Source organism: Molothrus ater, chromosome Z, assembly GCF_012460135.2.
Source record: "Molothrus ater isolate BHLD 08-10-18 breed brown headed cowbird chromosome Z, BPBGC_Mater_1.1, whole genome shotgun sequence".
NCBI lineage: Eukaryota > Metazoa > Chordata > Aves > Passeriformes > Icteridae > Molothrus > Molothrus ater.
Genome location: NC_050511.2, coordinates 24,390,250 through 24,406,533, shown reverse-complemented (window position 1 = coordinate 24,406,533; position 16,284 = coordinate 24,390,250). Strand labels below are relative to the sequence as shown.

Genomic DNA, 16,284 nt, shown 5'->3' with positions numbered 1-16,284 from the left:
TTGGCATAGTAACAGTTACTTGGGAAAACAAATCCCATAACCACAAATGTCCCCACTTTCTCATCTTTTTCCCAGAGCTTTTGGTGCTGGGCACAATACCATCTGGTATGGAATATTGCTGTGGGCAGCTGGGATCAGATGTGACTCCCTGTGTTCCTTCAGAGCCTCTCACCTACCTCTAGCCTACTCACTGGCAGCAAATGCAGGAGAAAAAGAAGGACAAAAATAAAGCCTCGATGCTGGCAACCCCTGCTCAGCAATAGCCAAAACATTGCTGTGTTACCAATGTTCTTAGTCACTAATCCAGAACACAGCCTCATACAGGCTGCTATGGAGACAACTAATTCAACCCAGCCACAGCCTGTATAAAAATAGAAAATCTGGATCTTTGCACCAATACCCACAACAAGTGAGATCCACAACAGCCAAATAAAGACCAGCTCTTAGAATCACAGAAGGGTTTGGGTTGGAAGGGACTTAAGGGAGCATTAATTTCAACCCCCCCTACTGTTGGCACATACACCTTCACTAGACCAGAGAATCACAGAATTGTTTAGGTTAGAACAGAATTTTGGAATAATTGAGTCCAACTCTAAACCTAACACTGTCGAGTCCACAGGCTAAGAAAGGCATCAGCCTGATGCACGTGACATGTTCCTTCCTGACATTCTTCCTTCCTGTTGTGTGGCCTGATGGCACACAGTGAAACAGACATAATGCACTTACTCTCCCTGGATCCTCCTGGAGGCCTCTCCTGTGGACACAGTGCACCAGACAGAACCTGAGTGTCAACAGGAGCCAGCCATATCTCCTTTCTCTCTCCTTGCTCATACCAGGCAGCAGTAGCAGAATCACCTCTTTCTTTATCCACCACCAGAAACATAAAGTCAGGTTGCTCAAAACCCCATCCAACCTGATCTTGAACATTTCCAGTCATGGTCCAGCCATAATTTCCCCGTTCCAGCATCTCAGCACCCTCACAAGAAAAAATTTCCAGTTTATCCTTACCCAGTTTATCCTTAACTAGTTTATCCTTCTGGAGAAGAATTCTACAAGGTCAGTCCACACTTTCACAAGCTGGAACACCAGGATGAAAATAACTATGCCATAAAAATGATGTCAATTACCAATCTCTCCCAGGACCATTGAGTGAAGGACCACAGTTAGGCAAGTCTATCATGCTCAGCACAAGACAAGGCACACAAGTCTAGCTTCTAGCTCTGCACCTGGTACCACAACACAGTTTGCCAAATTGCTTCCTACATCCCTTTAATGAACCACTGGGCTCTGAGAGCAAATGGAAGGTAATACTACAATACATGTACACCAGAGGCTGCATCATTCTCAATCTGCAGTCTCAGAAACATGGTCTTCCATGGAGGCAGTCACTGCATAAAGCTGCGCTAAAAACATTCCCTCATCCTCAAAACAAATGGGCAATGTTGCAACCTTCTTTTGCCCAGCACTGATTGCATCAGTTTCTCACCCACAAGCCACACTCACTCACTGCACAGGTTTATGCTCAGGTATAATGATGCTGCTAAGGGTAAAACTTATTTTAAAAAGGTACTTGAAACAAGCCACATACAAATGTAATGGTACACAGAGGAGTCCATCTCACTCCCCACCTTTCTATGAGAGAGAATGGCTCTGCGTGAGCTGGTCCAGTTTTACAACACCAGAGGTTAGAATTAGTTCAACCTTTGGGAATACTGGCTCTAAAAGATGCTTCTTTAGTGAAAAAGGAATGGGCAAGTCTATGAGGTGCAAGGAGTGACACCGCTGTTCACAGAGTTTCTTGCTAAACAGAATTATACTTTTTGTAGGATAATCTTGGTTTTCCCTTATGAAAATTGTTCCTGGGTAAGTAAGTATGAAGAGCAGAGAATTCTAAGTTAATTCCTCGTAGCAGTTTCTTTTAATATCTAACAAAGCACTCTACATTTGGCATTTAAAATCCAGGGAATGCAAGTACATAGCATAGAAAATTACATACAACTTTAGTTTTTGCTTTGGCGATACAATCTTAGGAATGGGGCAAAGTCTCAAGCCACCAGGCTGGCCACTTCACTGAAATAACTTGTTTGGAAAGTGTTCTTGCTTTGTGAGGTGGGGAGGAATAAATCATAATATGCATTACACTGAGGCTCATGCTAAGTCACAAATTACCTGATGTTTGTTATGAATTTCTCTGCTTGTGCCATAACTTGATGTAGTCCTTCTAGTTACGATGGTCCCTCAACTACTGACATGCAACTCAGCCTCTGAATTATCTGTTAACATACAAAATGACTTAATGAGTAATTTCAACCTTGAAATTCTCTCAACAACTTTTCAAAATGCAAATTATGTAATGAAATAATGATGTAAATTGCCTATTACCTAACTGAGCAGAGTAATTGTCCCTCAGTATGAGAAAGATGTTGAGATACTGGAGTGAGTCCAGAGAAGAGCAATGGAGTTGATGGAGTGTCTGGAGCACAATTCCTGTGAGGAGTGGCTGAGGGAGCTGGGGCTGTCTAGTCTGGAAAAAAGGAGGCTCAGGGAAGACATCATTGCTCTCTACAACTGCCTGGAAGGAGGCTGTAGCCAGGTGGGGTTGGTCTTTCCTCCCAAGCTAACAAGCACAAGCAGAAGAGGAAACAGTCTCAAGCTGCAGCAGGGGAGGGCTAGACTGGATATCATCAGGAAGTTCTTCACTGAAAGGGGAGACAAGCATTGGAACAGACTGCCCTGCTCTGGCAAGTGGTGGTATCACTGAGCCTGGCAATGTTAAAAGAGGTGTAGATGTGGCAATCAGGGACATGGTTTACTGGAGCACCATTGGACTTGATAAGGTTTGAAGTCTTTTCCAACCTTAATGATTTTATGATTCTGGCAGAGGAGCCAACAGGGAAGGAATGAAGCTGATCTCAGGGAAAGGGGCAAGATAACTTATTCTACTGTTTGTCCTTCTGTTTCCCATTAACTTCCCGTTATTTTAAATCAGCAACAAATTGATTTTCCATGTGTCCAGAATGTTCTGCCATGTCAAAAACCAGGGGGCAATCTTCCTGTCTTTCTCTTGACCCATGAGCTTTCTCATTCTACTCTTCTACCTAATCCGGCTGAATAGGTGGTGAGCATTTCACTCTCTGCCAAGGCTATCCCACCACAAGTCTAGTTATTTCATTCAAGAAAAAAATCTCCTCTTCCAAAAGGTGAGCAAAGGGAGGAATACAAAGTAATGACTTTATAAACTAATTAAGGTACTTAATACCCTAAGTGTCCTCTAAACCCCAGAAAATGTCATTGACAAATGGGCCTTTTTGAAAGTTGCAAGTCTGCCAAAGCAGAGCAAGTTGAAAACTCTCAGGTTTCAGGAGCTTTTCCCTTTTAATTCCTGGGAAAAGAAGTTGAAAGGAGTTTGTGAGCCCCTTTAAAATGTACTTACTCTTACTGTATGAGACATTAGTCCCATGAGACTCAAGTGAAATTTAGGTTTGATTTTGTCAAGCACTTGCATCTTAAACAAGTGCTTTAAAGTTAGACCACATGCTCAGGAGAGACCTTATCACTCTACAACTGCCTGAAAGGAGTTTGTAGAAAGGTACAGATCAGTCTCCTCTCACAGACAACAACTGACAGGACAAGAGGAAATGGCCTCAACCTGCACCTGGGGAAATTCAGGCTGGACATTGGGAAGAATTTCTTCACTGAAAGGGTTGTCAAGCATTGGAATGGGCTGCCCAGGAAGGTGGTAGAGTCATCATAAACAGAAGTGTTTAAGGAAAAAATGGGCAGCACTCACTGCCATGGTCCAATCGATAAGGTGATGTTCAGTCATAGGTTGGACTTGATGACTTTGAGTTGTTTTCCAGACTAAATAATTGTGTGATTCAATGCAATAATTTCAAAAAGCTAACACATAGATTTGTGGGGTGGAAGACTTTTTGCTGTTAATTTACTATGAGTAAATCTAGAGTGCTGTATGCTTAATCTGAAAGCATTTTTGATTGATTGATAGATATAACAAAATTGGATTTGGACCTTAAGTCTGTAACATGGGTGAGAAAAAATTCTGAGTTTTAGAAAGCTTTCATCCAGTTTATATCTAGCTGACCCTCCCTTCTGCTGGTATTATTTCAATGTGATCATGGCTGGATCACTCATTTCAGCTGAGGTTTCCCAGCAGAGCTCTGCTCTGAGCACTTGACAAGTGACACAGAGCTGAGACAAAGGCCTGGTCCCACATGGGCAGCCCATTTCCCTGACACAGAGAGCTGAGTGAGATGGATTTTCAAGGCAGCTGAACAGAATGTAGGTGGGTGGCTGGGAATAACACGTTTACTCTTAATTACTATCTTTGTTTCTCTCCACCTCCTCCATCTGTCTGACCACCTGTTGTTGGTGTCTGCTGCATCCTATCTTCAACAGCTGCAGAAAAAGTTTCTTTAGGATACCTTAAAGGTATGTAGGTGTACCCCAGATCTTCCAAGCCCACAGTGACAAACAGCTCAGCTGCAGGACTATGCTGTCTTTTACTCTGCCAGTGAAGGTACTTGGAGATGCTGCGGCTGTGGCACATTTTATCACCTATATTTTCTAGTACTACAGGGGGATGGGATGACCACTTTGGGACATTTATTTTCCGGACTGCAGTACTGCATAGCTTGTCAGACTGTGGTGCAAAACTACTCAGAGTAGGGACAGCTGTGGAATTTGAAAGAATTTTTACTTCGAGACAGAAATTTGACATCCTCTTAGATTTTATGAGGCATCTGTAGTAACACTATTATGCACCTCAGCTAGACAGAAGAGAAAATTGGTATCACCACAGAGAGAGTGAACCTCAGAAATTACCCCTCTTGAAATGCTAAAACACTTTTTTACTAATTTTTACTTAGCTATCTTTCTCAATATTTTTTCCATGCTAACTGGATGATGATGATGATGATCAGCTAAGTAAAGCTGATCCATATATAAGAGGAAACCTATTTTTTGGTCCTTGAAGCTTAGGAATGCTTTTAAAACAATTGCTCAAACCTTTTGTTGACTGTTTTCTTACTTTATTTCAACACATGCCTCTTATCTGCAATCTGGGGAGTATGTACGATGTGCATCCACTGTGGCAGCTCCCTGGGACGTGGTTCCCTCCTTTGTCAATATTCCCCTCATGGATTGCATTGAACCCCTCAGGTCACCCCTGCTTGTCAGTACTCCAAACTACCTCTGGTACATCAGGGGTGACACAAACCATTACTGCTCTGGGAGGGCACAATTATGCCATTTCTCATTTGCAGGTCTTTGGCTTGTAACAGTATTTATATAATTTTTCTGGGGGGTGGCAGGGAATACCACCACTGTATAGACACTGATAAAGGAAAGATAGACATACTGTTCATGTTCTGTGTGGCCTAAAGGTTTGTTACACAAAAAAAAACTGCTAAGAGAAAGTCACATTTATAACTCTATTTTGGGTATTGACAGGTACAAATTCAGCTGGTACATACTGGGCATTTTCATCACTTTTTGAAAACAGAGGCTTTTCTGCCTAGAAATGGTGCACACCCTACCAGGCCCAGATGAGATTTCTGCCTTTCCAAACCAATGAATCATATGTGTTGCACCTCTGGTAACAGTTTTTAACCCAAAATGCTGCAGGAGCTGATGCCTGGCACCCAGCTCCCCAGAGCATCAGCCCCTTTGCCGTTGCTGTAAGAGACATATTGGAACATTTCTGGTGGAGATTTTACACAGAATTTATTGCATGTGCCACCTCTCTCTGGGGAGGGGTGTGGGTGCAGCCAGGATGACCCCTGGTGGTTGGTCCTGCCTGCTGGCCTCCCATTCTCCTCTACTGTGCCCCCTGTGCTGGGGTGATGCCCTAAGGTAGCACAGAATCTGAAAAATATAAAAGCCAAAACCAGAGGCATCAGGGTGAGGCTGGCAGTGAGCCCTTTGAGAATTGGGCCCCTCAACATTTGAGGTCTCAAGATTTGAACCAAACTTTGCAATGTTTTTGGTTTTTTTTCAGTTGTTAATCAGAAGCTGTAGCTTAACAGTTATGATTAAGCAATTGCACTGTGAATGTTGTGTCTTTTATTTTGAGGAAAGGAGAAGACAATGCCAAGATAAATGGACTCTCTGGATGCGAGCTGCCAGGAGTGAAGTCAGCAGGAGTGGGCAGTAAGTGAGGGAAGGTAATTCCAGCAGTGGATGACCGTGACCACTGTCTCATTGACCACCAAACCCTGATCCAAAGGGGAGGGACAACCATGCCTGGAAGAACCTAAAAGGGCGCTTCTCTTGGAGAAGCAAGAGATACAACTAGCAAATAGGGTTTGAGTACTAATTAGGAGAAAAGTCACACAACTTACAGACAACAAATGCTGATGCCTTTGTTTGTTAAAAGGTATAAACAGCGTAGAGGATTCATGATCACAGAGCCAGCCTTTCGTGGGTTACCTCCTGATTCCCGGCTTTGAGCAAACTAGAATAAAAGACAGAAATACAGTATCACAGAATCGTTAGGGTTGGAAGGGACTTTTGGAGATAATCCAGACCAACACCCCTGCTGAGGCAGGGTCACCCAGAGCGGGTGACACAGGAACATATCCAGGTGGGTTTTGAATGGCTCCAAAGAGGGGCACTCCACAACCTCCTCGGTAGCCTGTTCCACCGCTCCGCCACCCAGGGGATAAGGAAGTTGTCCGGCAGGCCAAGCGGAGGTGGAAAAACCCGTGTTCCGGTCCGTCCTTGGCCGGTGTTCGCTTCCGGAACCCGCCCGGGCCGTGTGAAGGAGCGGGGCCGGGCTCTCCAGACCCCGCCCCCAGCGCCGTCCCCGCCCCACCCTCAGCCCCCGCCGGCCCCGCCGAGCCGCCAGGGGACGCTGCTGCCGCCTTGCCCGCCTTGCCCGCCGCTGTCGCCGAGGCCGCGGGGCCGGTGCGGAGCGCACGATGGAGGCGCCGCCGGTGACCATGATGCCCGTCACGGGCGGCACCATCAACATGATGGAGTACCTGCTCCAAGGTAGGCGACTGCGTGACCGAGCAGCGCTGGCAGCGGGGGGGGGGGGGGGAGGGGGTGGGGTGCTGGCGCCGCGCACGGGCGGGCCGGAGGGCGCTGGGACGGGCGCGCTGCGGAGGGAGCGCAGCCTGGCCTGTGGGGGAGGCGATGGTCGTGGCGCTGTCTCCGCAGGGAGCGTGCTGGACCAGAGCCTGGAGAGCCTCCTGCACCGCCTGCGCGGGCTGTGCGACAACATGGAGCCCGAGACCTTCCTGGACCACGAGATGGTGTTCCTGCTGAAGGGGCAGCAGGCCAGCCCCTTCGTGCTGCGCGCCCGGCGCTCCATGGACAAGAGCGGGATGCCCTGGCACCTGCGCTACCTGGGACAGCCCGAAATCGGCGACAAGAACCGCCACGCGCTGGTGCGCAACTGCGTGGACATCGCCACGTCTGACAACCTGACGGACTTCCTGGTGGAGATGGGTTTCCGCATGGACCACGAGTTCGTGGCCAAAGGGCACGTGTTCCGCAAGGGCATCATGAAGATCGTGGTGTACAAGATCTTCCGCATACTGATGCCAGGAAATACGGAGAGCATTGAGCCGCTCTCCCTCTCCTACTTGGTGGAGCTCAATGTAGTCGCGCCAGCAGGGCAGGACATTGTTTCTGATGACATGAGGAACTTTGCTGAGCAGCTGAAGCCTCTAGTACACCTGGAAAAAATTGACCCCAAAAGACTAATGTGATTGAAAATCTGGGCCATTAAGGCATTGTTTTTGTGTTTCAGAAAAGGATGTTTTTCCAAAAAGCTTTTTTGTGGGCAAATCAAAGCAGGGAGAAGGGAATAAAGTACTATATATCAGTTTTGGCAGTTGTAATAACTGAGTGGTTTTTTCCTTCACTTGTGAATATGAACAAAAGTGGACACTTTGAATTAGCACTGTCAAAAAAAATCAGTAAATGTTAATACCGACAGTTTTCCTTCTCTTGCATAGGAGATAACTTTAAAAGCCTATTGCCTAACACTAAAATGTCAAGACTTATTGTAATTCATCCCTCTGTGTACCCAGATCCCACTGCTGTCTTTAAGTTTTTTAGAGCACAATTTGTGTATCCTACCTAGTAATCCAAAATTTTTCTTTTCAGTAATAGGTGAAGTTAATATCGTTTAATGCAAGAGGTGCTGTTTCACACAAGTATAAACATAGAATCTGCTATATAAAAGAGCTACTAACTGTACACCTCTTCACCAAAGCTTATATGACAGGAACAGCTACTTGTTAGGGAAACTGTTTCTTCTTATGTAACCAAAGTTAGAATTGGAAGAAAATCTAGTAATATTAACATTTGCAAGTGGTTTTCACATCTGTCGACAGTGTTCCATTATTTTCACTGGAATTGGTTAGGACAGTCTTAGTTAATAAGAAAGTAAATTACCAGGTACTTTTTATTACTGAATTTCTCACAGCTGACAGCTATATTGAATATTGAAATGTTAAGTGCTTTATATTAAAAAATTTATTCACAATTTTTCATTAAAAATGTATTACAAACAAATCATCATCTGTTAGTTGAATTACTGATGATTTTGCTTAGCACCTCTCTTGATAGTAGGATGGTTAGTTACCCTAGTAGTGCTGTGATAATTCAGTGTTTTTTGAATTAAATTTGAGAGTTTTCAAATACAGTTCAGTCAAATAAAAGCCAGGAAAGATAAAGGAGCTCATTTAAATTTCTCAGGTTCTTTGCAGAGGACAACCATTTCACCCACTGTTAAAGTGTCCAAGCTCCGTCAGAAGCGTTGCCACCCTTCGGCACCCCAAGTGCTTTATGAAACAACTAAAGCCAGGGGCCACTCTCAAAAGAAGCTTCGAAAGGTTTTAAATAGCTACATTTTCAATTGGATCAGTGCTGCAGGCTGCAGTGTGGGGCGTGGGGAGGCCTTGATTACTGGGGTGGTATTGGAGCACCCTCAGGCTGAAGACAGAGCAGTGATTTCCAACAGGGCAGCAGTGAAGCATCACCAGCATGACTGCTCATTACCTTGACTACAAGTATTTTGTGGAGGGTACAAACACACCTGCGGTTCTGCTCATACTTGGGCATGACTCACCCTCACCAAGACAGCACACTATCCTGGGCCTCCGAGCTGGAATTCTCTCATATACAGGGCATAACTTCCTAGGAGCTTCCTAGGCTGTTCCACAGTTGAGTGACAGTCTTATCCCAGCAAATGGGAATTGTTAGGGCTGTTGTCATATTTTGCCACTCTTGGCACTAGTTAAAAATCACTGGCTACAACTTGTACAATCTATGGTTTATCTCCTGGCACACAAAAGTCTAGGAAGTCTTGTGGACGACACTAGGTCTAACTATTGATTGATCCAAATTAATAAATAATAAAAAAGTTTTTATTTTTAAGGAGAGTTTAAACCCTGAAAACTGCAGCAATCCTCAGTATCAGGCTTCCTTATGCTGATGGTAGTCCATGCATAGAAGAAGCAGGTGTGCAGAGAGAAGAGCTTACTGCATCAATGGCTACAGCTGAGGACACTTTCAGGTTGCTAATGCTCAAAGTGTGTCCCTTTCTTCTAACAAAATGTATTTTTCTGCTCCTATAAAACTTAGCCTGTCAAAGGTGGAGACAGAAGATGATTAGTGTTAGTAATTCACACCAGTAAATCGTGTGTCATAGCCCTAATTATCATTCATCATCCAGGGTCCAATGATACTGGAGTTACACAGAAATGCTCAATCTCTTTACTGGAAAGTATCTAATTTTTAAATTATTCACATAAATTATGGTACCATGAATGTGAAATGTGGCTTTTTTTGGGGGGGGGGGGGGGGCAGGATTTCTTTTTGCCAGGTAAAATAGCTGCATTCTCCAAGGTGAGAGGTTACCTCAGGACCCTCTATTTTTTGCAATATATTACAAGAAACTTGATACAGCTGAGCTTAAGTTTTGATTCTGTTAAAGTAATGCCTTCTGTTACTTCAAACTGTTCCTCTAGTCCTGCCTGTAAGGTTTCTACAATTTTCCTGATTGCTATATAAAGAAGTAGAAATCACTGTAACAAATAAAGGTAGGATAGTTATTGATCTATTAGGGACCACTTACTTCTACTATTAAGAAAAGTTGCTCATGGAAGCTTATCTCAGTTACTAAAAATTACTCTTACTATGGAAAAGCTGTAACTTTATGCTTTAGCCCATCTTAGTCCTGGGTTGCTGTTCTTCCCATGTAAGCTCTCAGAATCTTGTTATTCAATACAAATGAAGAGCTGACATACTCTGGAAGTGCTCTGCATTATGACTACACTCTACCAGGAGCACCTTTAAACACCTCTCTGATTGCTTGCACAAAATGAACTTCTCAATGTGTAAACTAATGTGGCATTCATGTTTTCATCTCAGTGATGTCACTAACACAAGTAAACTGCTTTCCTGTTAAATGTTTTCCATGCACTAGAATATTGTATATAATTTCATTCACGATTTAAAAGTTGGTTAAAAGGTAAGGTTTCTCCAAATATTGGAAAGTTAAAAACAACAAGAAGCCAAGATTTTTCTTCATAATTTTTAATACTTTTAAATTTTAAATACTGGTTTTAAATTTGTGATTGTAACATGTAAGAGCCAACTTCTTTTAATTTTTAAAATTTATCATTAGGATCATAAAGCTATTATAGAACAGTTACAACTCTACACACTCAAGGTACTCAAAAATATGATTCATGTTTTAAGTCTGTAAATGAACAGTGGCAATTCAAATACAGCATTATCTGTACAACTTGACAAAAATACAGGTGGACAATCTGATTAAAGAGAATCTGCACAACTTCAGATAAGCCAGCTCAGCCCAATTAAGTAAAAGGTAAGGTTTTTACAAAGTGCATCACATTTTTCACAGATAAATTTGTCAAAGATTTTCAGGTTCTCAGACAGAACAACAATGACCATCTCATCTTCATTCCTAGTACAAGTTCTATCAAGTTATGTCCTTCAGATCTAGTTTGGCAACATCCAAATTTTCCAAACAGATGCAGATATCCAGAGAACAATATCCTATGATTGCTGTATTTTCAGCCTTTTGAACTGGTTTAGCTTACAAAACAATCATTCTAGAGTCAGAAGCTGCTTCTGAAAAGACCACCACAGCTGTGTTAACACTCTTTATCTGTTAACAGGAGGAAATTAACTCAGAGCACACAGACGTGGCAGTGACTGACAAGAGAGATGGGCTCAAGAGACAGGGAAAATTGTATAAAACCATAAAAGCAACATCCCTTCCAGAAGAAAGGATCTAATGGCTACTCACACAAGAACAATATGAGAGGCCAACTGCCTTTTGAGATTACTTTTCCAGAGGTCCATTAAAAATGATTTCTCAGTCACGTAACTCCTTCCATAGTCTTTAAAAAGCCTCTTACAAATCTGATTGGGCAGGGCTAGCTACAGTGAAGTACCAGTGCCTTTATCTAAAAGTAAAACATACTCTTTACAAATAGTATCTGTAGTGTCATTTTATTTACAGAATAAATCGCAAAAGTACATCACATTTAGTGCAAATGCAACTAATGATATAAGTTTATATACTGCTTTGTAAACTTTCCATACCTTTGTAAAATAAAGCTATCCTATTAAATTAATAAACTTGCCCGTGTTCCAACAATTACCAGAAATGGCAAATAAGGAGTTAAACTCTTTATATTTTGGACTTTTTTTTTAAGTTCCCATCAGTGGCTATGGTGGAATGTACCACTGCTTGGTGATTGTAAAAAGATGACGTACATTTTGAGGTATAAGATTTTGTTTTTTAACATCGGTATATAAAATGCTCACTGGTGATATAGTAAAGATGTACAAATTTTCATCCTATTTGCCTTGCTAACATTACCATATAGGCACTTTTCTACATATTCAAATGAACAGAATAACTCTGTAATAAGGCATATTCCATGCACACCATTAGAGAAAGGCAAATAAAAAGGGAGGAGTTATGGAGCATGAAATCTGCATGCGTGTGTAATCATGTGTTAGATATGGTTTCATCTCTACAGAGAAGATGAACAGAGACATTTTTCAACACTGTGCAGATCATATTTACTCATTTAACCAAATCTTCACTAAGTTACTGTATTATATCTCTTTTCAGGCACCTAGCACACTAAATCAAATAAATCTGACTTTCAGCTTTCTTTTAAAGAAAATATATCTGAAACTTTTTTCCTCAAGATACCCAGTTTAGTGAAACACCGAGCAGTTTCTGAAGAGTTTCCAACTATAGGACATGGATAAAAGACCTCACAGTCAGTACTAGCCCAACACAGTCCTCTCTTAACAAGTATCTCCTGAATCAAAGGCAGGCAAACATCTGACATTTAAATTTTCACAGCAGCTAAAGGGAACTTTCCAGTAAGAACTATGCATTCTTATAGCTCTGATGGGTTTTTGATCAAGAGGCAAATAATTTTCTACATGAACCTCATAGCACAGCTTTATTGAGATGAGGAAAACACATGCAGGATCTGAAAATAATGTACTCATCCTCAATCTAGACTGGGAATGTTGTTTTATGTAATCCAAATTATTTCAATAAATATTATACTGTACCTTCTCACAACTTTGGGAAAGCCCCAGATATCATCCAAGAAAGCAGTCCACAGATAGCATGGACAGATGTCTCCTAGATTTTAGGCAGTCTCTTGCCCTCTCATACAGAATCTTTCTAGGTATTTCTGGATCATGTTTAATAACAAAAATTATGCAGCACATATTACATAACTAAAAAATACAATAGAAATATAAAGATATCTGGAAAAAAATAAAGCTTTTCACACTCTTACTCCTTCAGAACTAAAGATCGTCATAAGAGTAAGACAATAGAAAAGGCAAAGTCATAAGGATATTGACAGCCCTCAGATATTAACTGGCATTTTATGTAACAAGATGATTCATTATAGAAACCAGCAGCAATGAACTGTGATTATACAAAGCAAAATAAAACCTGCCAACAAGTTACCAAGGTTTTACTGAAGCCACTCCTTTCAACAACCCCAAAATATCACACAGATTTTTGTGCATATAAAGCACATACAGTATGCTATATGTGCATTTGTCTCTTGTGCTTTTTACACATGCACAAAAACTGCACAAGTATCTTAGGAAGGTTGACAATGAAATTCTACAACTTGTTTAAAATTAACACAGTAGCCCATGTTGGTGATTCAAAGTTGTATGCACTTTTCTTCCTCTAAAGCAAGCAAATAAAAATAGAGCCATATACATGTTATCAATACATGTATTTATAATTGCACACTGATTCAGCAAGAAAGTTAGCAGGAGAGAGCTATTGTTAAATATTCAGCCCCATGGTGTTGCAACACTTCTTCACTTCAGTATACAAAGCCTAGAACCTGGGCCATAAAAAGACTGTAGATCCTTCGTTCCAGCATGGAGTGCTCCGTGCACGGTCACTTCTCCAATGTGGAATGCTCACCCAGTCTTGTTCTGATTGCTGCAGGTAAGCAAAGAAAAGAATACAGCACTGAAAAGTTTGTATACTGCGAGTAAAATGAACTTGTTAAACACCTTAGGTATCATCAGGACTGCTATGATCATGTGCTAACTGTTGGGTTGTGATGCCATGTTTCTAATGCCTTACTTACACTGCTTCTCTAACAATTTAAATTTAAAATTGTGAATCATTACAGGGATACCTGTCACAGAAGAATGAAACAACTAAGACTTTTGGAGTCTGACACAGTAAACAGAACCCAAAAATAGAAGTAACCTATGTCACACATAGAAAAAGTGATAGAGACTCATCTTCAAATGTGACTGAATGATGCTGTAACATTAGCACAACTAAACAGAATTCTGTGGTTTGACATGACACTTATAGAAAATGAAATACATAGCAGGAGTCAAAACTAGCAAAAATAAATTAAGCCTTATTTAACACTAAGGGGCTCAGATATCCTCAAAATGATCAAGAAATCCTCTTCTAATGTCATATCATCATCTAACTGTTCTAAAAACTTTTAGCCAATAACCTATACCATAAACAATACTTCCATTGATTTCAGAAAGCATCTGGAAATCCCTGTTCTTTCCTAGGTTCATCAGAAAGGAAGAAAAACTTAAGTCACAGTCTTCTAAATATTCTAGTAATTCATGTTGGTCTGTCAGTGAAGTTCCATTAATAAAAATCCTAGGTCAAAGTATTCTGTCAATATAAAAGAAAACTGAAATGTACTCATAGTCTATGAAATATGCAATTGTAAGTAGAATTTAAGTTATAAAAACCTCATGAGGCTCTAGAGTAACTTCAGTATGTATTTTTTCAGAACAAATGCAAAATGCCTGTAATAGTTGAAAAAAACCAGTACTTCATCCTATTTTACTTCTATATAAATTGGACATGTATGCAAAAACTTGCAAGATGAACCAATAGAAGTCTATGAAAATTTAATGCTGTCTAACTTGTGCAGCCTATACACACAAATTACATGTTTTTAAAAAGTATATTGCATGCTAAAGCAAGCACTGAAGCCATGCTAATCATGGAAGACATTCCTAGATTGCATACTTTCATTTGGCCTTTAAAATGGTGAATCAAAAATTTTAGAAGTATTTATACCTGCTAGTACTAGAATAAAATAGGCTTTCCTGCTGTCTTCTCTTGCACGTACGATGTAAAACGCTTTAAGAACTTTGGATATTCTCGTTTAGCCACTGCCCGTAACACGGATGCTGGTGCCCATCCTCCTGGGTTCACTACAAGTAAACAGGAAGAAGGACATTGAAATAAAGCAACTCCACTAAATGCTGAAAAAGTAACTTTTGTTAATTACTCCTGCAACTCTTCCTGAAGTAACAAGAAGGAATAACCAACAGCAGATTTTTTTATGCCCCTAGGCTCGTGTTGTACTTTCTGTTTGTAATACTCAAGCTCAGTCCAGATCTATGATGCCATTATTTAGAAAACATTAAATATACTGTATGGTGAGTCTTGGGAAAATTCCTGAATAGAAGAGGATATTCTCTATGGGCTTCCAAGAAACAAAGAGAAAGAGACTTGAGTGATTTCTTATTTCAAAGAAAGCAGAGTCAGTCTTAACTTTTCAATAATTACTGCATTTGGCTGCAGAACTGCCACATAGGCAACACCCTGCAAATGATTATAAAGCATTTAAACATAACTTGAATTGATTTTTAAATACATTTTCATTCACGGGGAAAGTATGTTGCTGAAAAAGCTATCACTTCCCATATAGTCACAGTTCAGAATTTAGCAGTGAAAACATACTTTTAAGTAATTTGGAAATGTTAAAAAAACAGTAAAAAGCCGAGTGAGCTACCCTTGAAGTGCTTTGTAGCTCTGGGAGAGAAGATAGTAAGCATGTCTCTCCAATACTAGAATACATTTCTAAACACTGGGTACAGCAACAATACAACTTGGCTTGGACAAGTTTTCAGTCAATAAAAAGGATTCTATCAGCTAAAAAAAAATTAAGAAATGTTGACTGAATTATACAGCTTGCAAGTGTCTTTATACAAAATGTATTTACTTGTATTTACTCCTTCCTATCAGGGGATAAGATAACTGCATCTTTACTATCAGCAGCTTTTCAGCCTAATGAGATTAACTGGGAGAAAAAAAATTACAGTAGTACATGACAAAACCCAACATATCATTACTGAAACTAAAAGCTATGCCAACTCATTCCAGTTGCACACATTTCTGCTCACCTTCTTTTTTTCTTTTTTTTTTTTTTTTTGTGCCAGTATTCAACTTCCCAAAATTAACATCTATCATGAATGTCATACTGAAAAATTTTATACTTACCATTAGCTACATACGTAATCTTGCACAGAATGTTGTCCCTGCTTATTTCCTTGTTGCCCTCTGGTGGGCTTACTAACGTCTGACAAATCATTGCAATATTTATTTTGGCACGGACACAGCGATTGTTCAGCTGCCAAAAATATGAAACATTGTAAGCTTTAAACTAAATTTGTTTCAGCATACTTGAGTATGAACATCTTTTTATCATGAAGTCTAAGACATGCTAGAGGCTGTGCTTCTGAGAGTCTTTACATGGATGTAACGTGAAAGTGAGTAAAGTGATACATGGTGGATAGGGAAAGGATCTAAAATGTCGGTGAATCTTAGGTTTCTGCTTGCTTAACAAATTATAAGTGAATTACTTCAACTGTTGTGACAAATCAGTAAAGAAACATTTAAAGAATAATGTATCAGCATTTACAAATAACAGTTAACTTTTCCTT

At 40.7% G+C, this 16,284-nt stretch overlaps 2 protein-coding genes across 4 annotated transcripts in view; one reads left to right on the top strand and one right to left on the bottom strand.

Moving 5' to 3' along the window:
* Window positions 1–6,883: 6,883 nt before the first annotated feature.
* Window positions 6,884–7,849, top strand: MED18 (mediator complex subunit 18). The gene is made up of 2 exons (XM_036402768.2): window positions 6,884–7,011; window positions 7,180–7,849. Exons 1-2 carry the CDS (start codon window positions 6,939–6,941, stop codon window positions 7,731–7,733), a joined length of 627 nt encoding a protein of 208 aa, XP_036258661.1. The 5' UTR covers window positions 6,884–6,938; the 3' UTR covers window positions 7,734–7,849.
* A 2,704-nt stretch (window positions 7,850–10,553) lies between these two features.
* The window catches only part of CERT1 (ceramide transporter 1), an 82,662-nt gene continuing 76,931 nt past the window's right edge, over window positions 10,554–16,284 (bottom strand). For all 3 annotated transcript variants that reach the window (XM_036402765.2, XM_036402764.2, XM_036402766.1), the window contains 3 exons: window positions 15,842–15,971; window positions 14,633–14,769; window positions 10,554–13,507 (listed from right to left, as the gene is read on the bottom strand). In XM_036402765.2, the coding sequence (XP_036258658.1) occupies window positions 14,642–14,769; window positions 15,842–15,971 (258 nt within the window). In that variant the 3' untranslated portion in view covers window positions 10,554–13,507; window positions 14,633–14,641. The remainder of the gene's footprint in view (window positions 13,508–14,632; window positions 14,770–15,841; window positions 15,972–16,284) is intronic.